Genomic DNA, 12,522 nt, shown 5'->3' on the forward strand with positions numbered 1-12,522 from the left:
TGAGGCAGAGGCCTACAGATCTCTGTGAGGACAAGGTGAAGCTCTTCTGTATAGTGAGTGCCAAGACAGCCAAGGATACCTAGTAAGACCCTGCCTCACCAACAAAACGGGGGAGGCCTATTGAGCTGAGGGGATGGCTCAGTGGTTAAGAACATTGGCTGCTCTAGAAGGTTCCATTTCCAGCACCAACATGGTGCTCCCGACCACTGGTACTCCAGTTCCAAGAGATCTGATGCCCTCCTCTGGCTTCCGTGAGCACTGTATACACAAAGTACAAATACAGAGGTGGAGGCAAAATATTTAGACACCTATAATAAAAATAACTTTTAAACGATGTTATTGACTGAGACCAGAGTGGTAGCTGTGAACAAGGAGGAGGGCAGTAAAATTCAAAAGCTGCTTTGAAGATTGACTACAAGAGCGGAATCACAGATAAATGTGATTGTTTCCCTGGAAACGATTGATTGAGTAAAATTCCTTCAGTAATGAAAATCTTCACCCGGAAAGTGAGCCACGCAGGTAGGTGGGGCAGATTACTATCTCGACATCAGATACAATGACCTGAGTTCAAGTCCCACCTCCTCCCTTCTCCAAGGCCTGTGCGCCTGGGCTACATGTTTGAAATTCCCCAGCCTCAGTCTCCTCATCTGGAGCATGGGAGTTCCATGGGATGGCCCAAACATTGCGCGAGTGTAGACCAGAGGCCTCTGGAAGGTCCACGCCTAATGCGGAGCAAACTCAGAACACCATCTTGGCGCACTCGAAGTCACCGGTTTGCAGGTATATCCGAAGGCCTATGGAGCACTCAAGAGCGCGACATGGAACGGAAGCAAAACAAATGAAGCGGAACCATGGTTTCCTGTGGGGCGAGTTCAAAGAGCAACCGGGGATGCAGACATAGCTCGCTGGGTCCCAGAGAAGATTTTCAGAGCTCAGCCATCAAATAGTGTCTACATTTGCCAACCACGACTTCCAAAGAGGAGCGGGGCCTCGTGCCTTTTAGGGAAGAACGAGAATTACACGGCGATTGAATATTTATTACGCGCACCTCTTCCTTAAGCAGTTGTTTTACCATCGCGACATCAAAACCACCCGGCCCAGAGAAGACTCAGATGTGGGAGAATATCAAATGTGTTTTTTCTCTCTTTCTTTCTTTCTTATTATTTTTTTTTTCCTGTCCCTTTTCATGGTAGATCTGACGCACCTTTGAATCTTCAAAGGACGCGATAATCAATGACGTGCGTGGGGAGACGGGAGACAGGCGACAGCGTGCCCGTCATTGTGGAGATGAATTTATTAATGTAAACGGCATCGTGTGGAAGAGAGATGGGGCTGAATTAAAATGTGAAGACCTGTGATCCAACAAGAAACATAGAACAAAGGGAGGAGAGGGAAACGGAGCAGGGAGGATAAAAGACACTTTGCCGATGCCAGGTGCCACCGAACAGAGCAACATAAAAGAGGTTATCGCAGAAGCAGGCTACTGCAGCAACCCTGGCGTCTTAATTAAAGCGTCTTCAAGAAAAGAGGTAGCGGGAATAGTACCAGGGGTGTTGGTGAGACAGTGGTGACATAGAAGCAATACAGATGCTCAGAAGAAGGGATTATTCAGGGTAAATATTGGGATTAAGTCTCCGAGAAACACAGCCCCGAGCTTCACTCATGGAGAATATTTAAAAAATTGCTTGGGTATGGGGAGCGTTGACGTTGGCAGCTGGTGTGGAGAATAGCTTTCTTACACACACACACACACAAACACCGAGAGAGAGAGAGAGAGAGAGAGAGAGAGAGAGAGAGAGAGAGAGAGAGAGAGAAAGAGAGAGTGTGTTTGCATGCCCATGTGACTTACCACATGACTACAGGTACCCACTGAGGCCAGAAGAGGGCATCGGAGACCCTGGAGCTAGAGTTATAGGTTGTTGTTGGGTGCCGTATTGCTGCTAGGGGCTGATCTCCTGCCTTCTGCAAGAAAAGCTAGTGCTCTTGCCTCCTGAGCCATCTCTCCAGCCCTGGGGAATAGCTTTCTAATTTTACAGTTTGCACCCATTAGCCTCAAGAAGAAGACCCCCAAACTGGCAAACAGACAACAAGTAAGAGAACAAGGATCTTGAAATGAGACCAAATCCAGAGAGTGGGTCCAGGTCAAAAGGACTGCCCTGCCTTCCTGTTGGGAGGGAAGATGGCTCAGCATGTAAAGACACTTGAAGAACTGAGCTTGAAGTCCAGGACCTACATAATGGAGCAAGAACAAGTGTGGAGGCTGCCCTCTGACCTCCACATGCATGTATGGGGCATGTGCACACACAAATAAATAAACATATTTTAAATAAATAGTATTATGTATGTCCAAGAAAGAGGCACACCACTGGAGGAGTGCAAAGGGCCAAACTGCCTCTTTATACAGTTGATAAAGCTGTACACTGTCTCCAAATCCACCCCAGAATAGCCCAGCACCAGCGCTATTGTCTAACTGTCTCCTTTGGCTGACACCTTGTAATGCCCTGCTTCATCGCCAGTCGCCCGAACGCGTAGTGGGCACTGTCCACATTGGCAGCCAGCATGGCCTCCTGCCAGCTAATGAGGTGATTGGGCTGCCAGGGAGAAGGGAGCTGGCATCCTTTCCACTCCGGTGACGGATGTATCAGGTGATGAGTAAAAGGTAGGACCGTCACTTCCCTGAGGTCACCCTGAGCCTTTGGAATAAGAAGAGATGGTGCAGGCTTGCCCTGCCAGCATTTACTAATACACACCATCTACTAAAGTTTAAAACAATATGTCTGCACTGACCGGAAGTGATCAGAAACTATCCCCAAAAGAACTGGGGACAAAGAAGGGAAGTGTGGGTCCATGAGCTACAGCAGATGGTTCTCCGTTCTGGCGAGGATGTGTGCAGCCTGGGGTACCTGTGGGTAGCTCTGTGTGACTGTCATGGCGGGAACCCACAGCCAACACTTTGCACGTACCCACTTGAAATGCAAGGGCACTACCTTCTGTGGGCGGGCGTGATGGTCGATCTTAAATGTCAACTCGTCGCAAAGTAGAATCACCTGAGAAAGGAGTCTCAGGGGAAATTGTCCCGATCAGTGGGCCTGTGGGCGTGTCTTCGGAGGATTGTCTTGGTTGGTAATTCCAGTGGGAAGACACGCCCTGAAGGTGGGCGGCACCGTTTCACCAGCTGAGTCCGGTGCTGCCTGAGGTGAGCTGAACCTGAGGACCCAGCAAGCATGCAGCGGGAACGTGTCCATCTCTCTCCGCTCTGCACTCCGGATGTGACATGACCAGCTGCTTCAGTCCCTGCCCTGACTTCCCTCCAAGGATGAACTGGAACCCGGCTCTATAAGTCAAATAAAGCCCTGTCAGCCTATACCTCCTTTGGTCAGCGTGTTTGCCATAGCCTTAGAAGTCAAAAAATGGGAGGCTTTGTGAGAGGGGCTCTCTTAAAGGCCCTTTATCGGGTTCGAACTCTTGCGGATGCAGAAAACAGCATTCCGGGAGCTTGTGTTCTTGCACCTAGAACACGGACTCAGATTAATTCAGCTGTGGAGGCAAGGGACTCTGTGTGTATTAGGAAAACAAGCCCATTTGTAAAACGCTGCCAGATCCCTCCAGGTGCTCAGAAGAAGCTATTTAGCATGAATATTTCATCAATGCCAGAGTAGATTGAAGAAAATTCTTTCCATTATGTCCCCATCACTGTCGCATGTGGTTGCACGGACTTCTGACTAAAGAATCTAAATACGCTTAAAACATTCTTCACCTCCAGTGGAACGAGCGCGGTCTGATTGGGTTGTTATTTTCCTGCTTCATGAAATATTTCAGAGGCAATTGTGTCTCGAATGTGTTGTTTGGCAAATTTTTATCCGAAGCCAGAGTCTCTGGATTATTTTTTTTAACTGGCAGCTCCGATGTAAGGAAGTCGACACTTTAGAGAAAATGTCGAGGGCCTGGCTCTGCGGTCCTTGCATTTTAATTTTTGAGACCAACGTTTAGGACACGGTGCCGGGCTTGGCATGGCAAGTGAGGGAACAGAGACTTGAAGTGGGTGGACTTCAGCATTCACGTCCCCACTCCAGACCCAACGGGCAGCCAAGTCGAAATCAGACTTCAGCCTTGCAGAGGCTTCTCCAGGGGAGGAGAGGACTGTCTGGTGTGTTGGAGAAGCCTGAAGTCTCCTTGCCCCTGTCATCTTCAGAGCGTCTCAGGCACCAACTCTCTCTGCTTCCCGCTCCCACACACTGCTGACCTGTGTTTACCTTCCGCCTCTGAGCCTTCTGCCCATAGTCCCCAGGCCTGAAACCACGCCCTTCCTTCCAGCCCTTTTTCTGGAGGAAGAATTTTGAACTAATGGAGACAAGAGTGGAGAGCAGAGAGATAGATGACGTTGGCCATGCGGGAGAGGGCAGGGTCCAGGAGGGACAGCACCTGCTAAGGTCAGCAGCAGCATCAAAGCCCACTTCCTGGGTCTTCCCTGTCTCAGTGGTGCTGGGCCTTTATCCTTGATCAATGTGGAAAGAAGGGGGCAGGTGCTGTTCTTAAAAGATCTTTCTGAGCAGAAACTCCTAAAGTCACCTCTCAAATCCTAAACACACAAGGAGAACCTCTAGCTTCTTTAAATCATGGACTATTTTGTCCATAGCAACTTCCTTCCCATCCTAAACATACATACGAAAGCCAAATGGCCCGGGACACTGGGAATGTCCCGGGACACTGGGAATGTCCCTCCTCGGTGGCCCACATTTGGGTGCCTGATGATAATTTCAACCACACATATAAGAGTGTTCATGTATATGTTCCTTTTATTTTTTTAATACTGTGGTACTTTTTTCATTATACGAAAAAAAAAGGGACACAGGAAATTGAAGTAAATATTTCCTTCTATAACTGAGACTATTTAAAGGGATAAATGATTAATTTCCCAAATAATGGTCTAAGCATGCCTGGACAAGACTAAAGGAGCCAACGTGCAGGCCAGGAAGTGCTTTTTCTAGAGCAGGTTTCTCAGGAAAGGGATTTCACTGGGATCTCCTAGCTCCTACGGTGACGATATAACCCAGAGCAATACCTCACATGCCCAGTTGGCTGCGACACTTCTGAGGGATCGCTAAACATATTTAAATGACTTCAGCAGGACGTTGACCTGGAGAATTTCACTTTCTGTTCTCTTACTTAAATTGTGATTGTAGGTAGAAATAGGTTTTGTTAGGCATGTTATCAAATGAATGTATAATATACTTTGTCCATGACCCTCCCGCACATAGCCATCTCTGACTACCCCCTTTCCCCAGTTTCAGATTGACCATTGTGCTGCCAAAGTTTCTGATTAGTGGCTTTCCTCAACGGAAGTGCTGTTCCTGACGTCACCGGCTAGCATTTCTAGAAAGCGCATGCGCTTGGGAGCTGCGCGTGATGGTGGCTTCTCATTTATTACTGTTGCATACCAACAGCCCTTGAAAACTGTGAATGCCATGGTTTCCGATGGTTGTCTGGCTGCACACTGTCCCAGGACCACGCCAGTCATCATCTTCCTACCCCACCTTCTAAAACAATTCTATATTCTGTGTCCTCTTGGCACAAGATGATTTCCCGGGCAAACAGGGCAGCAGATTCCCACCTGAGGCACTGAGGGTCTTTGCTGACAGACACACGGGTATACGCATAAATCGCAAAGGCGGGGACAGAGCACAAAGCCTAGAAACATGAAATAAGGGCCAAAGTGTTTAGGAATGGAAGGAAGAAGGCTGCTCTGCCCCGTCGCTCTCTCGTGGTGCCTCTAAGGCACCCTCTGAGCCAGCACGCATGCTCATAGCACAACTCCTCATGTACTCTGTGCCTCAGAGACTGTTTCCCAAGACCCAGAGTTCCCTGCTTCTCTGGTATTTTACATCTAGGCTGACACTGCTGAGCCTACATCGAGGGAACTGGGAGAGGTGGGAGGTGGACTGGGACTGCATCTTTAATGGCTCTGTGCGGGAAGAGAGAGATTTTGGGAGCAGGCACCGGGCTCAGCGGCTCTCAGAACAACAGCATCGCCCTCGGCAGGCTTGCAGACACAAGTGAGCCCTTTATCACAAACAATGGAAAGTTTGTTGCCGAGGACACAGGGTGCTTTTTCATTGCGTTGGACACATTTACACACGCGCTGTCGTAATGAACGGAGGCCTCTGTGGCTGTATTACAGCTCTGAATCACCAAGCCCTTACATATGCATGGCGCCTTAAATCTTCACCCAGCAGCATCGTTCCCATTCACTCATGGGCAGCTCTTGGAGTTGTTGGTTTTCTTAACTGTAAATGAGATTCGCATGTATTGTGTATTTTACGTATGTTCTGTCCTTCTGTCGTCCCTCAATAAAGCAACAGTCTTGGGAGATGCTATGCCTCGGTTTCATATAGTAGAACCACTCTCTCCTCCATTGTCTCCTGGTTTTCCTCTTCCTTTCTGCTGGCTCGTTTCTTTCGTCTTTCAGTTTGAGTTGGGTTAGGATTATTGTGCAGTGCTTGGTTCAGTTGGCTGAGTTCCTGGTTGATTCGTTTTAGCCTCTTTCAGCTCTACACTGACATTCATAAACACGCATATACACATACATACATACATACACTACATACACACACATATACACATACACATACATACATACACACACACACATACATACACATACATACACACATACACCTACATACACACACATATACACATACATACATACACATACATACATACCTACATACACACACATATACACATACATACATACATACACACATATACACATACACATACATACACACATACATACCTACATACACACACATACACCTGCACACATACATACATACACATACATACATATGTACACCTATATATATACATACAGCTATACACATACATACATACACATACATACATACCTATATACATACATACACATACACCTATACATATACATACACACATACATATATACACATACACACAGGCGCGCACACGCACACACACCACAGGGGGGGTAGAAATGAAGGAGAGAAAGAAAGAATTCAGTGTTTTGTCTTTGCCTAAACATGGAGAGTACTGTTTTCCTAGAAACCACCCATCATTTTATACACATGTGTATGCATGCTTGCTAGTGTGTACATTGTACATGTGTTCACATGTGGAGGCCAGAGAACAGCACTGAGTGTCATCTTCCCAAACACAGCCCAGCTCCTCTGAGGCAGGAAGGATCTCCCAGCCAGGGAGTCTCAGTAATCCTCCTGTCTCCACTCTGCAGTGATGGGATTCCAAATGCACACCACATGGTCCAGCATTTGGAAGTGTGTTCTGATGTCTTTCTGCCCTCGAAAGGGAAATGCTTTTTCCAACTGAACCAATTTTATAAGCAGGTCTGGAGACATGGCTCAGAGGTACAAGCGCTGTCTGCTCCTCCACAGGACCTAGTCGCACAGAGCATTGGCCTTGCCGTTTTAGGCACACGGAGCAGTGGTATGAAATACATTCACAATGCTGTCCAGTTCAATTCCAGAGTGCTTTCTGTTTTGCAGAACTGATTATATGTCCCCCAAAATAACAAACAGCTCATATCTTCTCTTGGGGTCTTGGGAAATAAACATGGAAAGAATTCATAGGCTTGCAACAATTATTCTGGTCTGCGAAGTGATCTTGATTGTAGCTTCATTTTCTCTGCTCAGAAATACCATTTTGGTAAACCAGCCGTGCTTTACGTAATTTACTCCTTAGTTGGTACTTTTTTTTTTCATATTCTTCTCTAACTCAGTTCACACAATCTAGAATGGACCCGACAGGAAGCTGTTTAGGAACAGAGTTTGTGGTATGCATTATCCCTGCTGGTTTCAGAAATGTAACTGGGGGTGATTCTGTAATTCTTACATAATCTGTGTAAGCGGTCCTCATTGGCTGAAGAGAGCTATGGGACTACCTAGGAGGATTTCTTTAGGTATGCAGGCTGACACACGTGTGTTTTGTTAAACAATAAATAGAATGTGCCATCCCTCGCTAGTTCCAGCTACTCTCTGGCCCCAGCAGGCTCGCCATCTCCATGCACCAACCTCCCCATCTCGCGGTTAGCTGTCACGAATCCTGTAACCCGGTAAAAATCAAAATTCTAGAGGCTTGAAAGTTATCTGTCAGATTTATATTAGTAAATTCTCAACTCACAAAACACCCGAGTAAAGAACTCAGAGCCAGCTGATATTGGTATAAGCTGCCCATTTAGATTGGACAAATTGTCCTGTAATAATCCATCCCTTCTATGATATTCACAGCCACCTGTAGCTATTTAAAGCCACACGGATCTGGATCATCCTTCTCTTCCTCCATCTTCCTTCCTTCCCGGTCTCCCATCTCTCCCGCCTCTCAAAAGCTCTCAGTCCGCCCTCTTTTTCTACTGTCCAATCACAGGCTCTAGCCTTGTCCTTTACCTACCCTCACGTGCTTACAGACAACAATCTACGCATGTCTCCTTGTTGGCTGATTCGCATTTGCTGTATCGCTACTCCGGCATTTTGTGAGGGGCTCCGGGTGCGGTCTTCCCACACCAGGCTCATGTTTAATTGTATCCTTGCTACTCAATATGGGGCTGTTTTCACATTTGTCTTTTGCGTGTCCTGCCTCACTAAGCATTGTTCAGTGTCTTCCTTTTCTTCCTTCGAGCTTAGCCCCTGGCTGGCTTCCTAGAATGGAAATACGGAAGGAAGGGCTGTGGGTATTTGCAAGATTCTCGATAAACAAATATTGCCCAATGGCTCTCCACAAGACCGTTAGTCGATATTCCAAGAAAAATCAAGACTGGGAGTGTTTGTGGAGGTTTTCAAAAGCTTTAGCTGGTTTTGTTGCTTGTTCAACTTCCCTATGTATGTTTTCTCTTTAAAAAAAAAAAAAAGACATTAAAAACGTAAATACTCACCAACACACATACTCACACTCATACACACACTCTCTTACACACACTCACACACACATACACATACCCTCTCACACATACTCATACATACACATACACTCTTGGCACACACACATGTATAGTTATGGACAGGGGGGTTAGTGATGTCATGAAATTATTATTTACCGTACTGTTTTGATGGAGACTCACTATGGTTATGAAGCATGAGGTGCATGCTTCTGGTGATACAGAAGATAATTTTAATTAGCATGTGGTATTCGATGAGATTGATTTGCATATTAAAAGCGATACTCTATTTTCAATTCTCCCCCCATCAGCCCTCTAATTAGATCAGGATGGTACTAACCCCCTCCCACGTCCTCCTTCCCCTTTCGTACCCTCTGTAGGCAGTAGTGTTTAGCTTGGGTTTAGCTATGTTGTGGGTCTCCAGTTTGTTTATCCTTCTGTTTCCTTCTTTGTAGAAAATGTGACATTAGTACTTGACATAAAATAATGATGCAGTTTCCTTTGTTGAACACAGTTCTTTAATTAAAAAGGTATAAGCCCTCAAATTGGAGACAATGGGTTATTGGATGTATTTAGGGAAAAAAAGAAAAAGACAGGACACTGGAGGCAGTGAAGGAAGATCTGGGAGGAGTTAGGGGAGGAGTTGGGGCGAACATGATCAAAACACATCGTATGAAATTCTCAAAGAATTAATTACGATAATTTTTTAGATGCAGACCTCCTGGCAGTGTGCACGCAATGAGTAAGGTGGGGGCACTTCCTTGGGGATGCACTCCAAAAGCACTCCTGATCCTAGCAAACATCACCTTGGGAAAACATCACCTGCATCCCCATGACACCTAGAAGTGTATAGGGCCCTGTCACACACTGTAAATCATCCCTACTCCTCTAGCTGGCCGTGAAGAGAGCCATGCTATCTGGAAAGTCCCTTAGGCTGCTGACTAGATGACTTCTTCCTGTTTGGCAGACTAAGTCTCCTCTATACAGCATAAAGGGTGTGTTAATCCAGTATGACACTTTAAGTAGGTAATTCCCAAATTGGCATTAACTGGCTTAACGATCACCACTGTGAATTGTGACATCAATTCTTGAGTGTTTCTAACCAAGCATTTGGTCACTGTAAAGAGATTGGATAGGACAAGATTGACAGTGTCCAGACATTGCTGTGTTCTTCTGAACAAAGTGTAAGACCCCAGGACAGGCAGATACTTTCTTTCCCATCTGTGAGAGATCTTAATCAGGACATCTTGTTTTCTCTTTTAGGACATTTTTAAATTTGCAAGGACATCTCCTGTCCCAAGACAAAAGAGGTCCATTGTGGTGTCCCCCATCTTGATCCCAGAGAACCAGAGACAGCCCTTCCCCAGAGATGTTGGCAAGGTAAGTTGGACAAAGGACAAAGGACAGGGAGTGGTCCAGAGTGTTTCTGTTAGGGGCTGAGCATGCGCAGTGTTCTCTGGCTATGCCAGATGAGAGTAGCTGGAAGTGGCCTCCATCACTGTGTGCGTGGGAAGAAGTCAAAATGATTGTATCAAGGTAAGAATTTAAGCAATCATTTAAAAAGAAAATAACGTGAAAATGTAGAAGCCATAGATCACGACTGTAGGATCTACATAGTAGAAAATAAACTTGTGGTGATGTTGTCACATGTCATTGGTTAACAACTGGCTGCTTTGTCTTCGTAGCTGATGTCCAGGTGACAGGCTGACAGCTGTGTGCCTATGTCTGCTTTTTTTTACTGAGGTCCTGTTTCTTTTTCAAATGTGTCAGTCCAAGCTCACTGTCGGGTTAGCTTATCGGACACGAAACTGGAGCATGGGAACTCACCCGCAATGAACTAGATCCAGAAGCAGTGTTGCTTTGCTCTGAACAATAAGGTCCCGGGAGAAAATATCTACCTTTAAATGGACCACAGCACTAAAGCCACCTTGCATAAGAAAAAAAAATCAGCAGATTGGGTTTAATGATCCGACTAGCTTTTTTTGGTGATTCAGGACCCAGGCCACTTCCTGTCTGTGAACTAGAAGGGTGCTGTGCTGAGCTGACGGAAGGGGCTAGCTTTACCCGGAAGGGGCTAGCTTTACCTGAGTGGGTAGGGGCAAGGACTGAAAGGGATACATTGTTTCAAAGCAATTTACCTCAAGGAACAAATCAGGCCATCCTTGGCCCATTGGCTCAGATGCACTGAGTCATCCCAAACTGGTTGCTGTGAATATCCTGTCTTTCAGAAATCTGACCCATTTTAAATCACTTTAATTATGCGGACCTGCCTATAGGTGATTCCATTCTGTCTTTCTCTGCCCTTTTGGACCTAGTACAGGTGTCTCATTCAAAAGAGTGGCCTCAAGGAAATTTTATGGGACACACATCAGTAGTACCTCCTGACTCCACAGAAATGTCTACGTGGAGATTCAGATTCGAATCGGTTTCTATTTCTTGTTGAACCTGGAGTTCGGGTGCTTACTGGAACGAGCAGTCTCAGTGCCAGGAGCTATTGTTTTAGTAATTTACTCATCAGGTAAAAATAGAAAACAGGCTCTGGTCCAATCAGGACTAGGTGAATGCAGTCCCATAACGAGCAAACAATCCAACTTATTGTCTAGTGGGGAAATGGACACATATGCAACTAAATAACAAGAAAATTAGAGCGTATGACAATGTCTGCACAAAACAACACCACAGTGACCAGAGGGAAGGAGAAAGGGTTCAGCCCCAAAGAGTCAGAAGGAGGAGATTGTCACAAAGCTGGCTGATACCAGCTAAGAGGTTCGTGATATCTGAGGGGAGAGTGGAAGGATCAGGACATTCATAGGAAGACATGGTCCATGCTGTCTCTGTAGAGAGACGTGTGCTCAAGGGCCTGAGATGGAGAGGGATGAAATGTTCCTGAGGAGCATGACCCTAGGGTACTGTGTCCTGGCTGGTTTTGTGTGTCAGCTTGACACAAGCTGGAGTTATCACAGACAAAGGAGCCTCCCTTGGGGAAATGCCGCCATGAGACCCAGCTTTAAAGCATTTTCTCAACTAGTGATCAAAGGAGGAGGACCCAGCCCAATGTGGGTGGTGCTGTCTCTGGGCTGGTAGTCTTAGGTTCTACAAGAGAGTAAGCTGAGCAAACCAGGGGGAGCAAGCCAGTAAGTAACATCCCTCCATGGCCTCTGCATCAGCTCCTGCTTCCTGACCTGCTTGAGTTCCAGTCCTGACTTCCTTTGGTGATGGACAGCAGTGTGGAAGTGTAAGCTGAATAAACCCTTTCCTCTCCAACTTGCTTCTTGGTCATGATGTTTGTGCAGGAATAGAAACCCTGACTAAGACAACTAGTAAACCAGGGAGAGCATGGTCAGAGGGCCTGGAAGATCTTGGAGGTGACCTACTTGGAGGCACTTTGAGGGATTGGGATTTGGGCACAGCCTGAAATGACTGACCCCTGGAAGCTCTCTCCAGGCAGTGTATACATGTCAGGGGACACTGGCCTCGCTGTAGAGAATAATCTGTGGAAGCAGAATGGGAGACAGCAGTGGGAACAAAGAGACCCACTAAGAGGAGAGGACTTCTGAACAAGGTGAGGGTGTCTTAGACCACTGGAGAAATACTTC

At 46.4% G+C, this 12,522-nt stretch overlaps 1 protein-coding gene across 1 annotated transcript in view; it reads left to right on the plus strand.

The window, feature by feature from the left end:
• Cdh13 (cadherin 13) overlaps nt 1–12,522 on the plus strand; it is a 1,043,248-nt gene that overhangs the window by 469,755 nt on the left and 560,971 nt on the right. The window contains exon 4 of the mRNA XM_032888181.1: nt 10,190–10,306. Within this exon, the coding sequence (XP_032744072.1) occupies nt 10,190–10,306 (117 nt within the window). The remainder of the gene's footprint in view (nt 1–10,189; nt 10,307–12,522) is intronic.

This window comes from Rattus rattus, chromosome 17 (genome assembly GCF_011064425.1).
Source record: "Rattus rattus isolate New Zealand chromosome 17, Rrattus_CSIRO_v1, whole genome shotgun sequence".
In the NCBI taxonomy this organism is placed as follows: Eukaryota; Metazoa; Chordata; class Mammalia; order Rodentia; family Muridae; genus Rattus; species Rattus rattus.